Here is a 21359-nt window from a genome sequence, read left to right as displayed (position 1 = left end):
AGGGTCTTAAGTCCAGACACCCAATGTTAGGTTGGCAATTGAATATATTTGCAACCAATTAGCTCACAAGTTCAAAAACATGTACAGAAATGATTTCTAATGATCAAAGTTTTCTTTGAAGATAATCTCCATGTTACCACTTAGTACTTTAAATCAGCACTTGCTTATCCTTTATGTAGTTTCATAACCAGTCGTATCTGACTATAACAGGCCCTCACTAAATAGTTAACTGAAAAAGACTTACTATAATATTAGTATCTAAATATGTATTTACAACGTTTGCTTTGTCCTACTTTAAGTTATGAGATATTAGCCATCTGCTTTTTGGCTCACATTCAATCCTATCTGGTCTACAGAAACATAGCTATACTTGTAATCAATTTGTGCCATTTATTTTACAGATGCATACAACTACATAATTCCCATCTCACAAGCATGGCTGAAAAACAATTATGCATATGTCTCAGTGCATTCTGAGATGTGCAAAGAGTTGCTCTGTGCTACCTCAAAAGGCCATACGGTATTCTGGGAAGAGGAAAAGACTAGGCATGACCTTGACTGCTCGCCGAATCTGGGATGCAGGAAGACTGGACCATCAGTCATACAGAAATGGTTAACAAACTTCATCACATAGGGAAAAAAATACCACAAAACTTCTTACTATTGTGGGGGGAGAGGGAATATCTAGATAAAAACTAAGTGTTAGGTAAAGCAGCAAATTTTCATAATGGATTTTGTTTGCTAATTTTTCACTTAACTCTTCATTACAGGAAATTGAGAGCAACACAGACTAAGGACTTCTCTACACTAGCGTTCCCTAGAATAACTCTTCACTCTTGAGTTTTGTGTTAAACTGAGAAGTGAGTTTAGGTTCTGCAAGACATCAGGATTGTACTCAAAAAAGAAAAAAGTAGGAAATGGTAGGAAACGGAGCTAAGGTTAACATGACAGTATGACATTTCACTGAAGGAGCTGCCACTAATTTAACTATGGCCAAATCACTTTACTAATAACAGCGTATCTGCGCTCCAGTTTGTCTCAAAACACAAGTCAATTAAGGAAAAAGGACAGTTTAATTTAAAGTTCAATCTATTATATGTGTTACAAACAGATCTGATAATAGAAAGTCACATTGTTTAATTGAAAGTTGGACTTATAAGACTTATACTTAACATTTATAATCTAAAATGGACTTATACATGAATTTAAAAGACTTAAATGTACAGAAGTCTTGCTGCCTTGCCTGTTTAACTGATGATCCAGTCCACATCTCAGATTCAGAAGCACTGGAGGCCACACTTAGTCCTTCCATCTTCCCTAAATGGATTTTTTTTTTTTAATGCCCTTATATTATATTTTAATGCCCCTTATATTTATAGAAATTTTAAGTAAGCATTTCTTGACATTTACCTGTGCTTTTATGATGTGCATAAATCTGGACATTAGTTCAGGACACTCAAGAAGAAAATGAAAATGATCAAAAATTATTTTGGGGTTTCTGAAAGAAAAATATTTTAGATTAGAAGCCTAATGGTCACAGATCTAATAATAACGCTTCATGATACACCCAGCCTACATAAAAAGACCATTTAATTACTCAGAACAATTCCAAAAGCTACTTTTATTTCTGCAATGTTTTCCTAAATTTTGCTTCAAAATGACTTATACTACATCATCCTTTGTACATGGCAGATATGAGCAGTTCTCCAGACAGTAGACAAGGTTGTGAGCCTGGCAATCCCAGAGACACTCTGGAAGCAGGCAAGTGTACAAAGATGTCTTAGACTCTTAAGAATTCACTAAGTATAACACATCTGAAGAGGAAAATTTTAATCTGCCTCTAATTGGAAGGCTCTGTTTTGAACAAAAATGAGGAAAGAATCTGTCATGAATATTATACTGTTGCTCTGTGAACAAGTTTTTATTCACAAATGCCACAAAAATCTTACAAAAGGGTTGCTTATATATGCAGAACAGTCCATTTAAGACTCATCCCTGAATCATTAAAATACACTCCCTTGAACTGAACAGGACCATTAATGTGCATGGTACACCCATAACGACAATAACCTAAAAACATAACTCAGTAAGAAAAAAAAAGGGAGTTGAATTATTTTGGACAAATATATATATATATGTATTGTTTATATATATATATATATATATATATATATATATATATATAATATATATTTTCCCCCTTGAAACTTACCTGTTAACAAAGCACTTAAGGACATCGTCGTGTTTACAGACAAATTCTATAAAACGAGGTGATGTCATCCTGTTTGAAGAAAAACATAAGATGCTTCTGTTTAATGAAACTGAAAAGAATTACATAAATTGTTGCTTTTTTTGTAAAATGCTATGTAAATAAAAACAACTGATTGTTTTTAATTATGTTAATTATGAAACTAAATACTCTCAGAAACATCAACATTATTAAGTTTACCTAATAAACCAAGGAAAAAGGCAAAAATGCCAGTGGCCAAGAAGATCGAGCAACCTGATTGTTAACTCTGTATTAACTATATGACCAAAAAAAGCTCAAATTAATGGACATACACTTTTTATCCATTGAATCCTTCCAGTTTTCAATACAGCAATGGAAGCACATATATGGAAGAACTAGATTATATGCGCAATGTACATGATATGCACATTGTGCTATATTCTTGTTAATTGGGTAAAACTCCCACTCCACACCTTGTAAACTGTAGTTAAGTGAGGAAAAGAGGCAGGAATAAACAATATCACAAACTTAGTGAACTTGTTACTAATGGAGGCCAAGAGGGTATTTAGTGGCTTTGAAAAAGCAGAACAGAATTACTTGCCAGGCAAGTGTCTCATACACTAGTACAGAATTTAATTTCTTCTACATAATGTTTGGAAAACAAGGGAAGGATTAACACGGATGCAAATTCTACTCCATTTGTTTACATGTGTGTTCTGCATTTTAAAATAGAAAACTACTTAATTGGGTCTTTTAGCTTCCACAAGAACTAATGAACACTTGTAAACCAGGATGGAACCCTGGCTCGTCCAGGGCCTAGGAAGGTCCGGCAAGACAGTGCTTCAGAAAGGCCAGGGTGATAATCCAAGAACACCTCCGCAAAATTTCTAGAGTTCTATAAGTTATTAAAAATTTGACGGCTATAAAAAAAGCTGAAAAGGATCACATCAAACGGACTTCCAACCACCAAAAGTCTGAAAGTAATTCTGTTCCCCACATCAATTTAGTCAAAAGAGCTGCTCATCTTACATAAAACTGAGCTATTTTCCTTGTCTCCCTTCTCCTGTCTTGAAAAAGAATCTCATCACATCCATTCCCTCCCTGTCCCCCACCCAAAAACCAGAAACAATCAAACAAAATCTTCCAGGCAAAGACCACGCATGGAAATTTTAAGACAGTTCTTCCAAGAAGACCTGAAAGTATTAAACAACGAAAAGAGGGTCTTTCTCCAACGGAAAGAAACACTCCTTACCTGTAAAGTGCCATACAAACTGTATGATTCAATACACTAAGAAAACACTTACTATACACTGTTCAGCTTTTTTGCTGAAAACTTGGGACGTTGTTTCAGCATATTAACAAAGAAAGCCTAGATTCAATATCAGCATTTGCAGAACAAAAGTAACCATGACAGGTAAAACAAAATAGCATTAATATTTCAAATGTTTTCAGAGTTCACATGCCTACCTTTTATTTACATTCAGTAATTTGTTAACCAGCTCATTTTTCACTTAAGCAAGAAATGCCATCTTTATTGTATAAACAGTAGGAACAATGGAAAACCATGAGCTCTGTTTACTCTCCTCCATTAAATATAGATATCTAAATCTAAAATTAGAGTCATTTTATATTATTTTATGTCTGGAAATGTCATTTAATGTTATTATATAATTTCAAATATTATCTGAAGGCGTCAACTGGATTGAGTTACATTGTTGTGCCAATTACTCCTATTCCTATGAAAATTTTATTAAAACAGAATCAGTCTCAGATTTTTTCACCTTTTCAACACAGTTCTGAAAAACCCTAAGGAAACCTGGGATGCAGGTGTGCTCCACCTTACTTTCCTGCATCCCAAGGAGTTCTCTCAGTTACCACCAGGTCCCTGAATGAGTCCTTCCTCTCCTGGCACCTATAGGAAGAACTCTCAGTTAAACCTATCCCATATCCACAGAGGTTCTCCATAAGGAATGGAACAAATGGAAGTGTGAAGTATGCCGAGAGACAGATCCCTTGACAAGGCTTGTCAGCAAGTCAGCTGGACACAGGAAGGGAGACACCACTCGGATTTCATCTCAGTATTAACAGATAAAGTGAGAAAAAAATGCACTTCTTCACTTCTATAAATATTTCTGTTGTTCATTTGGATGTTGTAAATAAGACTATCAACATTTTATCTTAACAGGGTTTGATGGAGATTTCCAAGGCAAATAGCTAAGCAAGAGCTCCTTATTCATGGTGGGTGAAATTAAAAGTCAAAATGCAGAGGTGCTTGTTGAATGTGCTGATCTCTATCTCATCCTCCAGCACATCCACACAGGAGTATCCCCAGACAAATAGTACATGCTGATTTGAAAGCTTTTTTTCCAGAAGGCTTAGCAGAGAAAGAAAAACCTTCCCAGTAGCTGGAATAACCAAGAAAGTTGTCAGTAGCAAAGCAGTGGGGACCTTGCCTGAATTTCAAGATTCCTCAGGGACTTTCATACCACCATACTTTCATAATCCTCAAGAGGGTCAAAGGATCCTCTCGCTGCAAGCTCACCTGCAGCTTTCTAGCTCACAGCACTTTGATGTTATACTTGTAGCTTACCAAGTAAGTTCACTTGACAAATATTATCCATGACAATTCAGGACAGACAGAGTTCAGCTACAGTGGGACACTCATTCTTTTTAAACCAGATACTGAAGGTAACAAACTTACATAAGTTGTAGCATCTGTTCCACACAAAATAATGTTTGTCAACCTGGGGCAGAATTCCAACCGAGTGTTACTTTGAGGTGAAAGCCTTATCAAATGAATCCTCGGCAATACAGCCAAATGAGTTTTGCCCCAGCTGTCCTTTTTACATACAAATTCCTATTTTTTCTGAGCTTGGTTATAGCTGGTTTTGGATAATCACATCAAATTTAGGGACGATTTCACATTATGAACCAACAGTAGAAATGGCTAAATTGCAAGAAACCAAAAGGACATTTCCTGCAAGTATCCCACAAGATTAAAAAAGCTATTAGACCTTCAATATGAAATCTGTCTCAGTGCAGTTATGGTCATAGGCAGCAGCACTATGGAAAATTTGCTCTGTTGTTTGGAGGTGCCATTAGAGCAGGAAAAAAACATTCAAATAATTGAACTAGTGAAAGCATTAGACAGCATTCCCCTGATTGCCATTAATACCATCTAGTCAGCACCAACATTCTTCCAAGAAAGCATATATGATTTTAAAAATATAAGAGTTTAGGTATAAGCAGGATCCTTCTTACCCCTGGGGCATCTGACAGGAGCAGCACATATAAAATGCTTGAATGACAGCACTTAGCCTGTTTGCTGTCATGGAGATAACACCCTGGCAATCAGCATAAGCTTCCTGCTTCCCGGCAACATCATATGTTTTCGAATCCCCAGTGTCAGCAGATAGTTCTTTTCTGCTCTCAGTTCCTGCAGTGGCAAAGGAAGGCGTAGGAGTAGCATCCTGGTGATCTGGTTCTTTCTGCTTCAGTAAAATAGAAGTAATGTTGGCAGAGTCTCTTTTGTTTTTCATCAGTTCTGTGGCTATAAGGACTAGCCATTCATCTAAAGAATGCCAGAGCAGTTCCAGCGGCTGCAACAAACATATGCAAAAAAGAAAAAAAATAACAGGACAGATTTACATTAGACAGAATTATCACATCATTAACATTAAGGAAAACAAGTATCATGCATATTATTAAGCTTTCAATGATACTTTAGAAGTCATGTTAGAGACAGGAGTCAAATCTTCACAAAAACTTCTTTACTTGTAGCCACAGAGTACATAAAGAGAAAATTTCATACAGAAGGAAAACAATCAAGTAGCAGATGGACTAAAGACAGAACAATTTAAAAAAGGTAGAACACTGAAGTATTTAACACGTTTTGGCCTTATGGTTTTTACACAACACTACTGCCTGATGGCTGCAGTCAAGCAGAGAGACAATGATATACATGCTGGGTTTTCAGAACGAGAGCATACCAGTTCTTTTTTCAGGTCCTGGTCAAAGAAGTTCCCCCTACCAGGTGGATGAAGCGCTCTTAAGTATCAAAAACCCTAGACAAAGCCACTGATATTCACACTCATATACATATCTGGTAAGATACCCTTTATGCATACAGCGAGATCACACAGGTTCTGATAGTATCACAGATGTCTCGAGAGTAAGGGTCACTAACACCTAGCTTTATGAAACAGAAACAAGTAAGTGGAATTTCACACCAATTTTTGAAGTTACTTATTTAATTTTTTTTTTTTTTTTTTTTTTTTAATACTGAACAAGGTCACTTTTTATTCAGGACCACCAGCTTATAACCAATATAATCAAAATCTGGCACAATTCTATCATTACACATTTGCTCTCAGGTGCAGGCTTACTAGAAGGGAGAGAAAGGACTGAAAACCTGTTGCTTTCTCAGGAGCAATTCAAAAAAACATGAGGATTGACTGTACTGCTCTCTACAGATGTTCAAGGGAACATTTCATAAGGTTACAGTCTAATGAATACAGGGATGCTTATTCTACTGGGAGGCAAATTTGACTAAAGTCTTTCATTGCATTCCAAAAACAAAAGTGATCATCTAATGCATTTCCTTGTCTATATATTACTGTTCCATCAACATTTTTCATCAATTAAAGCATTTAAAGACTAGTAGATACTGAAAATTACGTTCTCAGTTTCTAAAGCTGCCTTTAAAGACTAAGAGCTATTTGCAGCTCTTAGTCTACATCATTTGGGTTAGTGTCAGTATACCTAATAGCCATGTTCTCTCAATATGCAACAAATTATTTCCCATAAAAACTGCGCATTCAAAATGTCTGTTGAAATTTATGTGCTAAAACACTCCAGTGCTTCCTAGTTCTTAATAAGAAACTTGGGGAAAGGAAGCCTTGTGCTCCTAGTACCCACACATTTCTCTAGATGGTGCTCTGAATATCTCCAGCGTAGGTATCATTTTCTACTTAAATTTCTGCCATACAAGATCAAGTGCCTGGCTTCTTTCCAAGAATTACCTGCCAGACCTTCACCACAAAAAACAATGTAGAACAAGCATTCTAATGGAAAATAAGATTTATTGAACATATGGAAGAATGAAAATGCAGCTGTGCTCATACATATAACTCAACAAGAGAAAATTACTCAGTAGTTATTTACCAGAATATTCCCACCTCTCTAAAACAGTTTTCCTCTCCCAGCTCTTTCACTGCTTGTCAGACAGTTTTTCTACTGATATCTAGGGTCTTACCCTTAACTTCCCACAGACTTTGCATGCCCTTCAGAACTCTTACAACCGATCTGTTTTTCCAAAGCTAGTATTTCACAGATCTTGATCACAAATTCATTCAAAGGTGTAGTCAAGCATAGCGACTTAAGTATTTCACTTTCTTTTTTTCCAGTCTAGCTTCAGAATATAAAGCACTCCTCTCTAAATATTGCCCACCACCCTCATCCAAGGCTGTCAGCATTTTATGTCAGCAACCATGATCAGGCTTTTTCAGTTTAGTATGGACATATTCAGTCAAATCATTAGCAACTTTTTTTTCAAAATTGCATGTCAGCATTCTTCAGTTGATTCTTATAATGAACTGCATACTAAATACAAACTTCCACTCAACCTCACTTCGGAAAACATTTTTTGGAATTACACATCAGAGTCTGATCGAGTACCAGTCTCTTACAGCTGTATACCTAATCTCTCAAATCTAATGATTTAGCTATGCAACACCCTCCTCTTTACCCACCTAGAAAGCAAGACACTAGAAACCAAACCCATCATTTGCATTACACTTTCTTGTGCTCTGGAAACAGCTCAAAGAAAACCTTACATGGCACATGATCCAGCAGTGTGAAAGACCTTTCCTTCATAAAAAAAGTATCAAAATTCAGATTACCTTGGACATTTCTCCCTACAACTGAATTCTAAGGCCAGTGGCAAATTTCATGTTAAAGGTAGTCTCCTTGAGAATTTTCAATATTGATCTCCAGTTCAAAATCTTTAGGTTCCATGAAAGAGGCTCCAGTATGATTTGACTTTTTTTGTTTTTTTAAATATGGATTTAATTTTGCTTTGGAACAACAATCTCTATGGTTTCTTTAGTAGTCTGTACTTAGGAGTTACACAGTCTGTATCAAAAAAAACAAAAACAAACAGAGTTCTGGTCCACTGACATGAATGTCCCACATGCATCTGCCACTGCTTTTAATGAAAAACAACTTTTACCATAGGTTTAAATATCAGGACTAAACAATGAAGCCATACAACTGTCAGGTCTTCAGGTAGCCTCCATACCATTGTAATAACCTAGTGATATAGCTGGGGTTCTTTTCTTCCTTTTAATACCACCATGTTTCAAGAAAGGGACAAAAAGAAAAAGGGAAGATAGGAGGAAGAGTGAATGGAAAGTTGTCCAACGGACTCAGCATTATGTTTAATCTCCCACTACCCAGTTACTGTAAATCCAAGTAAGAACAAACTATTCTGACCTCAGCTGAAGTCAGCACTGCCAGACCAGTGTGCCCCATTGCCAGACTAGAGTAAGTCTGAATCTCTAGTTTTGTATTTCAGACTCTGAAATTTGAATCACCCTAAGAAATATCACAGGAGAAAACACTGGCCTGAAGGGAGCTCTCCGTTTTTCAGAATTCTAAAATAAATATACTCATTAAAATAAAAACAACAATAAACTTAAAGCCACCCTGAAATTTTTGTTTTGTTAGCTAATACAACAGTAGTATATATTTTGCTCATTTATTAAAACTATAAACATTGTTTTTATACAATTAAGAATTACTGATACTTTTCTGGGACAAGGTCAGTTGTGCAATACAAGTCTACTGCACAAGACTTAACTCCATACCAAATTAAGAAACAATTTTTTTCAGCATACAAAGTAGTATGGCCAGACAGCTAAGTGACTTTCCTGAAATACTACTTGTTTTGCAAACTGCAGTTCAATAATTGTTATTTTTAGTGAAATCTGAAATGATCCAGAGTTGAAAATCATGAAACCTAGCTTTTTTTCCTTTTTAGGCTATAAGTGAAAACTAAATGCAGGGAGATGAAGTCGGCTACTCCTAAAACCTTGACAAGAAAGTGTAACAGACTACTTTGTACAACTGCCTAACTGTAGATACACTCTTATTAAACATGCTTAGCATTTGCTTGTTACTTAATCTGGCATATTTTAGCCAATTTTAACTAAAACTATTGGAAAAATGTTGTCTTTAATAAAATGATACATGATTTGTATAGGTCACTGATTTTGGAAAAATCAGATTAAATTCACTATGGGACAATTTAGCTCAAAACATTTCAGTGAACAATTCTGAAGGACAAGTATTATGTACATTTTTCACACAGTACTTTTTTGTATCCAAGCACTAGTTTAATATTTATGATATAAATCAATTTCTTATTAAAAGCATTTTGCTATCAGAAAAAATTTGTGTTTGTTTTCCTAGTATTCTAATATCATCCTTCCGTCCAAGAGAAGGAATTTCAAAAAAAAAAAAAAAATTGAGCTACTTAGCTAAATATAGCTGTAATTAGAGTATCACCTTACACAACCTTATCAATGTAGCTCTGTCTTAAAAGTCATTAGTGGTAATCTGATGAACACACCAAATCATCAAATAAATGCAGTAATTTTAAAATATACCACTTTCAGACCAGTGCTGCAGGAAACGCAAAGGTTAAGGTAAGTTCACATCATGTAATCACTGGCATCTAAATTTGGAGATATGAATTGTGCTGTGCAAGAGGATGGAAGCAGATAGGCCACAAAATAAACAAACAAAAACCCTTCAGTTCTTACTATTTAGGTACTCCTCACCAACAAGTATAATAAACCTTCAGAAATTAAACACCTAAATGGCTAGCATCTAAAGCAAGTGCTTGAAAGCAGCTATAAATCTATAAGCTTGTGAGGGTAGTAGTAAACCGGTAAGTTTTAAAGTACGTAATAATAAAATGCAGGAATTTGGGAAAAAAACTTCATGATCAGAGTGCAAACAATGAACAGACAAAGAATTCAATTATTTCCGTCCATTTTGTGAAGCTGGATAAAACTGAATCATATGAACTCCCAATAAACCTCTAAATATGATTCTGAAGTTACATTAATACCATCTATTCTATTGCTTAATTTTAGCACATTTTGAGATTACTACACTGTTAAATATAAAATTAGAAATAAAATCAAAGTTTATGAAAAACAACTGAGTAACTAAACCTTCAAGCATCTAATAAATAATAAATTAAAATTAAACAAGAAATAAACAGAAATTATGAGATGTGCATCAGTGAATGTAAATGAATCTAGTGGAAAAAATAAAGAGAAGAAAAGAGGTAGACTTAACTTAAGAAGGGATAGGGACATCAACCAAACTTACTTCCTGTTCATGAGATGTCTGATTAATGAATGCATGCTTTGTGAAATTCATCTCTTTAACGTCTATCTTCCTAACAACATCACATACTTTTCTGACCTTGAACACCTGACTTCTTGGAGTTTTATTTCCATTGTAGCCCATGTCATTTCCATTACTGGGAGAGGATGGGCCAATGCGAAAGACATGACAAAATATCCTCACGATCCTTAAGAGACTCTTCATTTGAGCTTCATAATTACTTGACAAGCTGGGGGAAAAAAATTGAATATTTAAGTTTCTCTTCCAGATGAAACAATTTAGCATATCAAGGAGTAAACAACCTAATGTTAGGGTCTGATTCGCATGCTGAAAAAAAACGTAAGTTTTAATCCTAATAAATTTGAACTTTTATTCCCTGCACCAGCCCAGAAAGTCAAACATAAACACTACATTTTTATTAGCATCTATTCATAATTTTAACTGGAAGTTAAATAAAACAGCAAATTCCAGATCTTGCAAAATACTTAATTTGATTTTATGCATAGGTACACTTCCTATGAACCATATGTCAGAAACACAATTTACTACTATAAGGACCTTAACATATGAAGCATAAATTTGGATACCCAGTTGGAAATGTTTTTCAATCCAGAAAAGATAGCATCTTTCAGTTCACTGGTCAAACTGTACTGACCAACTAGATATCCTGCCACAGCCCAACATCACCTATTATCCTAAATGCCCATAAACTACCTCAGTCAGATAAGAGATGAGGATGATAAAAATGGCACTGTTTCTACTCAAGAAAAATGATCTAAAAGATACTACATAAATGAAGAAAACTTACTGGTGTTGTTATCAATAAATATATTAAAAGTTTTACACCTTTTTAAATGAACTAGCCAATACTGAATTCTGTAAAAGTTCCTTTAGCACCAATACAGTGTAGAATCTAAGATATCCACAAGTTTATGTACAAACAGAACAGCCTCAAATTCAACTTTTCTTTCCTTAGACCCAAGCAGTAAAAATTATTCGATATGAACACATAACAGGAACTGCAAGATATTAAAACTTCTTGTACAAAATTCTACAGAGATAATATTTATAAGTGAGTATATATTCAACTCTATCCTTAAAGTATTTGTAAATTTAAAAGTATGATTAACTATATGATCGGCATACACCAGAAAACAGATACCGTAGAAGATGCTGTAAGCCTCTGATGAGATTATAAATCTGTTAATTCACAAATCTGTAAAACAGCTAGTTTCAATCTACCTAAACTAGATCACAGAATTCTACTTCTGAATAGTGCTCTTTCCTCATTCTCCTACAGGCAAATTTGCAGAAGCATCTTAGATCTCCCACAATAATATAAATAACACAAATGTAGTGCCTTTAGAAAATTTTAAATGTCATGATGAATTTCTAACATTAGGTGTGCATAATACTCACTGTTCAATTGTGTCTAGCACTATTTGTAGCATCACAGTACCTTTATCATCACTTTGCCCTCCCTACGGTATAGGGGGAAATAAAGAGTAAAGAAAAGAACTTATTTGCTTACAGCAGTCAGTACATTTTAATGACTACCAGTGAGGTGTAAATTTAAAAAAATATATAGATAGATAGATAGATAGATTTTACCAAACCGATATACAAAATACAACTTTCTTGCCATTATTTAAATTTCAGCCAGAGAGGTATTTGGTAAATCTGGGTAACAAAACAATACAAAGAGTGAACAGTGTAAAAGTAGGAACACTGAAGTCCCCCCAGTCAGGAAACTTGCATTACCTAGTTCAAAATTATTTACACTTACCAGAAGCTCTGGTCACAGCTATAAATTAGCATTTGGAAAATCTTTACTTACCTTCTTGTGTTCATAGATTATATTTGTGTGTAACTTAAGTATTGGAAAAAAATGTTTTGACTGAGCTTTATAATCCCTCGGCAGTGTTTTCCTCGTGACATTCATAAACTGAAAAAGGTTCAAGTGCTTTTCATAGTTTACTGATCCTTTTACTAGCATAAACACACAGCTAAACCCAATCTGAACCTGCAAAACCACATTATGTCAAATTACAATTATTTCTTGGAAAGAGGAAATACTCGTTGGGGTAATGCTAGCTTAACAAGCTCCCTGCTGACATTCAAGGCAGAACAACTCAGCCAGAAGCCTATTGGCACTCCAGGCTACCTGCTGTAAGAATTACAAAAAAAAAAAATTTTCTACACTTTGGATTTAAAAAACAAACCAACCAACCCAAAACCAATTGGCTGGGGGTTAACACCCACAAAATTAACTTTCTGAAGATACTAGTTCAGCCATGGAAGTATCATTATTTGAGGTTGTAATGCAGAGTGTGCATATTACACCTATTATTTGCTGGAAGAGGGAGAGGGCAGAAAGAGGCCCATGCTCAGAGGTCTATATCCACCAAGTACTACCTTCATCCTCATTATGCTGATAACAAAATAATTAAGAAATACTTAGCTGAAGCAGAGGTTGAAACCTCCAACACAGAACAGAATTAGAATAATCAGGGATGCAATTTTTTGCAAAACTGCATCTTTTAACAGAAAAAGAAAATAATCCTATTTCCTTTGAGACATATTACAATGTACCAAATATAAGTGGGCCAGTAAGAGGCCACAGGATGCCCTAGCCACAGGTATCTGGAAGTGCCTTCCCACCCAGCACAATGCAAAGCTTCCAACTTGTCTCCAACCTGAGCTAGTGAATCCACATTCAGCAATAGAGGAATAAATATCAGCTCAGATTCAGAGACAGTACAAGCACATACATATTGTTTCAAGAGCCTTACTGACGTTGCTCGATATAAAGGAGTAACAATACCAATAAATCAAATCTAAATACAAAGTAACCAATTTAATTTATCTTTGAAGATATTGAAATAGAAACAAATACTGCCTCACATGATCTAATCCAGCTCCCACGATTTGACAATGTTCACATACAAAGCGAGTTTGAAACCCGTTCCTGCAGGCTGGATTTAAACTTTAGCACAGTTTATATGTTGAAAACCTACTGGCTCTACAGAAGTAGGAATGTGTTACAAGTTAAGCTGACTACACACCTAAGCACACCAACAGCTGAAGTTCTTTAAAAAGTTATCTTTGCAGCAACAATATAAAATGGCATTAATACTTCTTTCCACTTTAACCCTAAAAGTTTGTGGGGTTTAAATCTTTTATGTGTATTCTTTGAAGCAAAAGCCCCTCAAAACAAGATGGTGATTAACAGGGTCACGAGATCCCTAGCAATGCCTAGGAGTTCTGACCTGCCATTTACAAGCTGGATTCAAACTTAACATGACTGATGGGGAAGGAAAAAAAGCAGCTAGAACTAGAGTATATAATTTAGTCTCTCAGCTAACTGATGGGCTGCTAGAAGCCCCCAAATAGCTAAACAGAAGCATTCAAAATCCTATTCTCCTACAGCCTATGCTGACACTCTCTCCAGATACAAAATGATCTCTTAACCTTCATTTTTCCAAAAAGTTATCCAGAACATGTTACTAAGGAACTTCTACTATGCTTTCATGCTCCTGAGTCCTTTCAGAAAACATTTCCTTAGCTTCTAATAGACATAAGAGTTAAAACAAATTCTGCTAGCTATTGAAAACTGTCAAATTTTACTGATCTTTCAACAGACTACAGATGATGTGTTTTATACGAAGTCCCTCAAACAGAGGCCACAAACGCTTGTAAAGCATACCAAGAAAATATGCTTGCTTATTTTAGGTGCTTTCCTAAGTAACCACTACTTGCACTGCTGAGACAAGACACTGTTAGATGCATTTTTGGTCTGCTGCAGTGCAGATGTTCTTATATATATTATAAACAAAAGGACAGTGGATCTAACAAATAAGACAAGTCTGAAATAACAAAATTCTCCTCAAACACGCTAGGAAAGCATACAGAAAGTAAAGACGTGGAACAGAAGAAAAAGGAAGAAAGGAAAAAAAGGAATGACAGCTGCTAAAAAGCTTCCCTTCCTAGAGCCGATACAGTCAATTCAAACAAACAAAAAACATTTTTCTTCCCCCACAACCCAAGTTTCTACTTGCCAGCAGCTACAGGAAGAGGACACCAACCTTCTCTCCCGAAATCCTTGTGAAGGCAGTAATCTAAACAGGCACTGTCATACAGATTCAGATTTGAGACCCATCTATTCCAGCATGCAGCCAGCAACAGATGGTTTAGATTCTTAACCCTATTAAGTAGCACTAACTACTAGCTAGGTTAGCAACCTACTTATGATCCTCTGACACTTACCTCAGCAGTTTGTGACCATTTGTTGTAGCAACTTCAGCAAGACTTGTTAGGATTTTATGATACTGGCTTTCACTCTGCTGAGACAAGTGTTCCAGAACTTGCCGCAACTGGTACATTAAAACAAAAGAAATTGCATAATGTCAAGGAGTTGCATTTGATTTAGATTTGCTTCAGATCACTAGCACCCAAGCTAGCTGTAACTTCTAGAAATGTTAATGCACACTTCTCTATTATCCAACATCCAGTCTAACCTAACATTTCATTACATCTTGCAAACAAGTTTACAGAAAATGTATATATTTTATAGTCAGTTTATAGACTATAGGATATAATTATTGTATGAGTGCTAAGAATGCTAAATGCTTAGCCATATAGTTGTAAGTTGTACAACTTAAACTTATTTTCATCTGAAAAATAAATGGAATACACTTTCAAATTCTGAAAGCTAAGAGCATACTTACTTCAAGTTTCACAATTCTACCATTTACCTGTCTCCCCAGTTCACTTCTCTGCTAGTTTATGACACAGTATAGATGAACCTTGGATTCTAGAGTTTGCTTTCACAACCTTCATTCTTGCTCAAAACACTGAATACCCTCTCTCAGATAAGAAGTCATATCCTGCTAATCAATAATTCCTTATAGTTACTCTCTCTTCTCTAATTTGCCCTTTTTCTTGCTAACACCATCATTTGGCTCACAAGGACTAGAGGCTGCCAATGCCCAGACACTGCTCTGCCTTCAATTCCTTTGTTCCACACTTTTCTCTGGCCTAAGCAGTTTTTTGCAGATAAATTAACTCTTCAGCAACACTGCTCTTCATGCATCCCTGTGGTTACCTCCCTTATCTCACTCTCATTTTCAGAAAGCTTGGTAAACTTTTTCATAGAATTACTGAAAAGTGGGATGAAAAGGAACCTCATGAGGTCATCTAGTCCAACCCTCTGCCCCAAGACAAGAAAAATTATATCTGTGATCCAGACTGGCTTGTCTAATTTGTTTGGCTTGTTTTTAAGAGCTCTTCAATTCTGGAGGCTCTGCAGCTTCAGCACATGATCTCTTTTAGTACTTCACTATGCTTAACTATTTTAGAGGTTCTCTCATGGATAAGTTGAATCTCTAGCTACAAATTTCTATGGCAATACCTTTATCTCATTTGCTGTAAAATGTTATTTCTTTGCTCCTTTGAGCAGCCTTTCACATATTTAAGATGACTAGCAAGCTTCTTCTTACCCCAAGCTCCTTTAAGCTAAGTAACTTCAGTTCTTCAAACCTTTTCATAGAGTCCACATTTCCTATATTTATAATTCTCATTAATCTCTTTGGCATCTGTCCAATTGATCTTCATGTTCCATGAACACAGTCTCCAAAGATGGACAGGATATTTCAACTAAGATAGCCAATGATGACTAGTGCATAAAGATTGTTTCACGTGTCTTACAGGCAACAGAAATTCCTTTATTCTTTCTCACTCACAATCTCAAAATCATGAGATTTTGGTCTGCTGACCATCTGACCATCACATCTGACCTTCAAAACCTTTTCTACAGAACTGCTCCATAGGCAGCAGCTTCCCATATTGTATTCGTACATTTATTGTTCCTGTCTAAACATAGGAGCCCTGTACCCTTCCCCAGTGAAACCTACCCTTTCTGCCAGCCGTGTGTTGATAATATTTTTAGTTTTACAAGAAAATTTAGAATTTGAGTCCTGACTTCTAACATACCTTTAGTCTCTTATCTTCATGTCATCACTTTAATATAAAACAAACTGGTCTTAACCAAGACTCTGGGCAGAAAAGCTCAGAATTAAGCCATAAAAGAACCACACTTAATATATTCTTCCATTTTGACAGTGAATATCAGATCTTTCTTCTACGTATACCTCCACCACTAGTCACAGACAGAAAACACTTTTTTTTCCTTCTTGTCTTCTATGATAGTATGTTTTCTCATTTACCTTTCTTTAGAGGGTCTTTTTTGTTCTGTGGTTTCAGTTCTTTAACTTTACCTTTTACTTGAAATCCTCTACACCATTCCCCCATTCTTCTAGAATTCTCACCTATCATCTTACCTTGTAAAAGTCAATTCAGTCTCAGAAATGTAAACACTGTTTCTGTACACACCTGTGAGTGCTCAGTCTTGTAATGGAAGCAATGGGATTACAGAGAACAACACAAACTTCAGAAACCTGGCAAACCAGGTTCAGTAAAGTGGCAGCCAGCACCTTACTGCACAATACTACATGTAGTTTTTTTGTTTGTTTTTTTAATCTAGGGTCTGTACAATTATTTGCAGCTATTTTCAAACAAGCAATGTATTAAAAATCCATAAGTAACTGGATTTGGAAAGGAGGATAAAACCATCCCATACTTCCTTCCCCCTAAACATTGAAGAAACAAGTATTCTTTTACTTGCCTTTTTCTTGCTTTAGAGTGCACTAACCCACAATAATGCAATAAACAAGGTATAGAAGAACGACTGAGAAAGGAACAGTTTAGCAATAGTTTCATCTATGGCAATAATAAAAAAAGAAACTATGGTTGCAGTCTTTTACACGCTAATTTTACACATCAGCTTCATAAGGATGAGTGCTCACTCCAAATGTTCCTTTCGTTCTAGATGATTCAAGATGTGAGACACATCCTAGAATGGATATCTGCAGGTAACGATCAAGTGAAGGAAAACATGCCCAATTACACAAAATAATTGTGTATTTAGAATGCTCTGCCAGCACCATTTTTATGAAAGCTTGCAAAAGGTCTGCCCTTTCAGTTTTCATACTGTCTAGATCACTTTGCCAAGTTCACAAAGTTAGAACACTAGATTAAATGGATTCTACATTTAACCCCAAATTCTCTTGTTCAAAGCTAAGTTAAGACCATAAATTCTCCATGGGAACAAAACAGTGCTTAGTGGCTAGCTATTGTGGTATTGATAGCGTCTTCTAATCAGAACACCCATATTAAACAATCAGATCTCCACAACATAGACAGATTTGTGGCTATGCAACACATAATATTGTATTACCATATTTTCCCGTAGATCTTCATTCTGCGTCATTTGAATTATTGTCTGGAAAAGTCGAGGATGGTATTGTATTAAGACTTCACAAGTCTCTCCATACCCACCCTAAAAAGCAATAATTCAAAGAACATTTTTAATTAAAACAAATATAAGAATTTGGGTTTTATAACATTGTAGGTGTTAAAACCTACTGAGGAATATAAATAGCTTTAAAAAAAAAGTTTAATGCAGAAATTTAATCTTAAAATAAACTGAAATTCAATAAAGTGTCAAAGTTAGATATCACACGATGTTTGGGAGAAGACAGACTGATAACCAAATTCTTTCAGTTTATCAGCTCATACAGATCCCCTCCCTTTCTCCTCATTTATGAAGCTTTAGAAAGCCACAGTTACTTTACACTGGAACAACATTTCCCCTGATAATTCACCAGAGATTAAGAACAGTGCAACACTTAGCTCACTTAGCTCCTCTTCCTGTTGTTGATGGATGACAACAGTCCAGCTAATTACATCTGGAATCTCATCCTTCAAAACAAATACTTTTTCCAAATGTTCATACAGCACAAATCTGACTTGTTAAAGGCAGAAATCGGATAAACCCATTAAAGGGTCATCTAACATTAAAATTATTATACAAATATGATTCCACATATGCTCCTAAATCAACAGCTCAGACTAACTTCCCAGAACCTTTTGGGAAAAAGGTTGCTTTTTTTGGAAAAAAACAGAATTTGCATTTGTGGCTTATTTACATCAAATCTTATTTAACACAGTTGCATTTTGAAAGAGGCACCCGACATTTGAATGCAAACATCAAATTCAACACTGGAAAATGAAAAAATGTTGACTATGTAATTCATTCAGTGTTGCAACTCTAGAGGTCCCTTTCTGTTTGTACAATGGTTTACAATTCCTTTAATGACAAAATATTAAGTTGTTTCTGGTGCCAAGGACCTAAACATTAGAACAATTCAGAATCCACAAGGATGAATATAAGTCAGCTCCCCAAACTTGTGGTTATATCACATTGGCAAGGAGTATACGAATCTACAATTTCAGTCTACCAAAAACACGTATCTACATGGAAAAGCAAGCCAGGAAGCAAAAAGTAAAACCCTAGATGTAAAATGAAAGAAAGCATTTGGTTTCTCCTTTTTTACTTAGTATCACAAGCTTGTCTTGACTACATGATCTCAAAGGCAGTACCATCACTAGGAAACGGCAAACATCAGGTGTCATTACTCATACCTTAAAAAGAAAAAAAAAAGGGGGGGGGGAAGGGGACACTAGAATTTGGATATTGAGAGTGGTGCCCATCTTTTTTAGCCTGTCAGGAACTGTAAAAATAGAGACAGAAGCAGACATTTGAAAATCCAGTCACAACAAAGGAAGAAGGGCATCATTTGGACACATTCAATATGCCTCATCTATTTTTGATGCCTTATGACGCTTTTAAAGCTTTGGGTTACAGAAGATGAGAGCGATAGATCTTCTGTTAAACAAACCTCACCATTTTTTATAGACCACCTCCTCGTTAGAAAATAATCACCTTAAGATGAAGTGTAATTGGATCCATGAGTCAGGGGTTCTGGTTCAGAAGATGCATTGCCTGTTCATCAGGTATAGCTATGTTTAGGTTACACTTTGGGGGATTCTTCCCTTAAATGATTTACACACCTTCTATCTCTCTCCTGCATGTACTTCCTTCGCAAGGGGAAGGATACGGTATCAGATACACCTACAGTTGACTCTCACACCAGAGATTTTTACAGATTTAAAAAAAAAAAAAAAAAAGTAATGACAATTCCTTAAGCCTTGAAAACAAAGATGTACAAAATTCCATAATCCACAAGGAATTAATTACCTGAGTGTTTCAGTCTAGTGCAAATAGCTAAGAAAACTATGATTTAAGAGAAGAACTTACAAGTTCTTCTGAGATTGTTTTATGACTGTTTCCCCTTTTTTTTTTTACCCTCCTCCTCACTGAGAACATGTCCCTTCCTGACACATACTGGAAAAGCATGCACACCCTTGCATACTCAATATGGCACACATATATATGCCAATACTCAAAAGAACAATATGCAAATGAGCATTAGAAAAGGGAAAGAGTTTTCATAATAAGGAAAGAAAGCACATTTTGCAACATGAAGGATTCTTTCTTCGATATTCTCAGATGAAATATCATTGTCAGAATCCTCTAAATCATTAACTGGGATTCCATTAAAGTGGCACTGGCACAGGCTTCCTGTAAAAGAACACTTAAATATACTCCAAGTTCCTGCAAACACCAGAAGTAGGGCTTCATCACAGATATAAAAGAGGGTGAATGTTAGGACATCCTTCTATGTGAAGAAAATATTCCACACTAAGTTTTTGAGGAGACCTCTGACTTCTTCAATGGAATTTTAGCAGAATCCTCTTTAAAAGGCAAGGTATCAGCTGGACACTCGGAATATTTTGTAAGAGGAAAGAGAGGACAAAAAAAGAAAGATCAACATACATAAGTAATATCCATGCAAGATGGAGTAATCCATCTAAAGCAACCAGAGAATCTGTCCCATTGAAGGAGTTAAGCATTAGAAACTAATTGTGAAAATATACAGTTTTGATAATAAAACATGAAAAGTATGTTTAAAAACACAAAGAACTGTTTAGTGTTATATTCAAAATCTTGTACTTCTAATTATTCCAGGCATTCTACTTAAAGTGACCCAAAGACAGTAATATGCTTAAGATTCTCTCCTGTTGCTACATGGAGTTTTTTATGGCATATTTACACACTTCTAAAACGATACACCACCTTTTTTCCACCTGCTATTCTGGAAACGAAAATAGCTAGTTCCTTTGTTGCCAGCACCAACCTTATTGCATTTGCAAAGAACTGGACGCAAGCTAATTAACACTAGCATGAATTTTGGAACCTGACACCTTATAGTACAATCAAGACTTGAAATAAATTCAAAATTGTTATTTCTATTAATATGCTCTATCCTTATTTTTCTAGGAACAGGTCAAAAGAAAAAAAAAATCATAAAATAGAGACTGGAGTTGAGGATTTATTAAAGATTTCTCATATCCAAAAAGTAATGCTGTCAATAACCTAACTTAATCAAGACCTTCCACAGACAATCAATGCAATACAGTTTTCAGAATTAAATATTCCAAAAATATCTCAAAACATACTGAAAACAGCAGTCACTACCAGATACAGATAGCTACTTCAACTACAGGTCCTAAGGAAAATGAGTAATCTTCAGGATTTAAGTAACTTGAGAATATTTTAATCTCTTAGCGCAGCAAAAGATTTGAGTATTGCAACTTCATCCAACTAGACAATCACCAGGTTTACATGATGCCCACTAAGGGCAATGATTTTTTTTTAGTCTCCAATTCAGTTTTCTACTCTGCTGATTAG

General features: G+C 35.5%; 1 protein-coding gene across 6 annotated transcripts in view; it reads right to left on the bottom strand.

The window, feature by feature from the left end:
• The window catches only part of HACE1 (HECT domain and ankyrin repeat containing E3 ubiquitin protein ligase 1), an 82711-nt gene that overhangs the window by 46113 nt on the left and 15239 nt on the right, over positions 1–21359 (bottom strand). For 5 of the 6 annotated variants that reach the window (XR_010883794.1, XR_010883793.1, XM_067293924.1 and 2 more), the window contains exons 9-14: positions 17943–18044; positions 14915–15021; positions 10631–10877; positions 5492–5829; positions 2213–2281; positions 1411–1498 (exon numbers count right to left, since the gene is read on the bottom strand). Coding sequence is in view for 4 of the 6 variants with exons in the window: in XM_067293924.1 (XP_067150025.1) it covers positions 1411–1498; positions 2213–2281; positions 5492–5829; positions 10631–10877; positions 14915–15021; positions 17943–18044 (951 nt within the window). In the remaining 2 variants the exon portion in view is untranslated. The remainder of the gene's footprint in view (positions 1–1410; positions 1499–2212; positions 2282–5491; positions 5830–10630; positions 10878–14914; positions 15022–17942; positions 18045–21359) is intronic. The other variant, XM_067293925.1, reaches the window with a different exon arrangement.

This window comes from Apteryx mantelli, chromosome 3 (genome assembly GCF_036417845.1).
Source record: "Apteryx mantelli isolate bAptMan1 chromosome 3, bAptMan1.hap1, whole genome shotgun sequence".
In the NCBI taxonomy this organism is placed as follows: Eukaryota; Metazoa; Chordata; class Aves; order Apterygiformes; family Apterygidae; genus Apteryx; species Apteryx mantelli.
The sequence above is the reverse complement of the archived record's forward strand: the minus strand, read 5'-3'. Positions and strand labels throughout refer to the sequence as shown.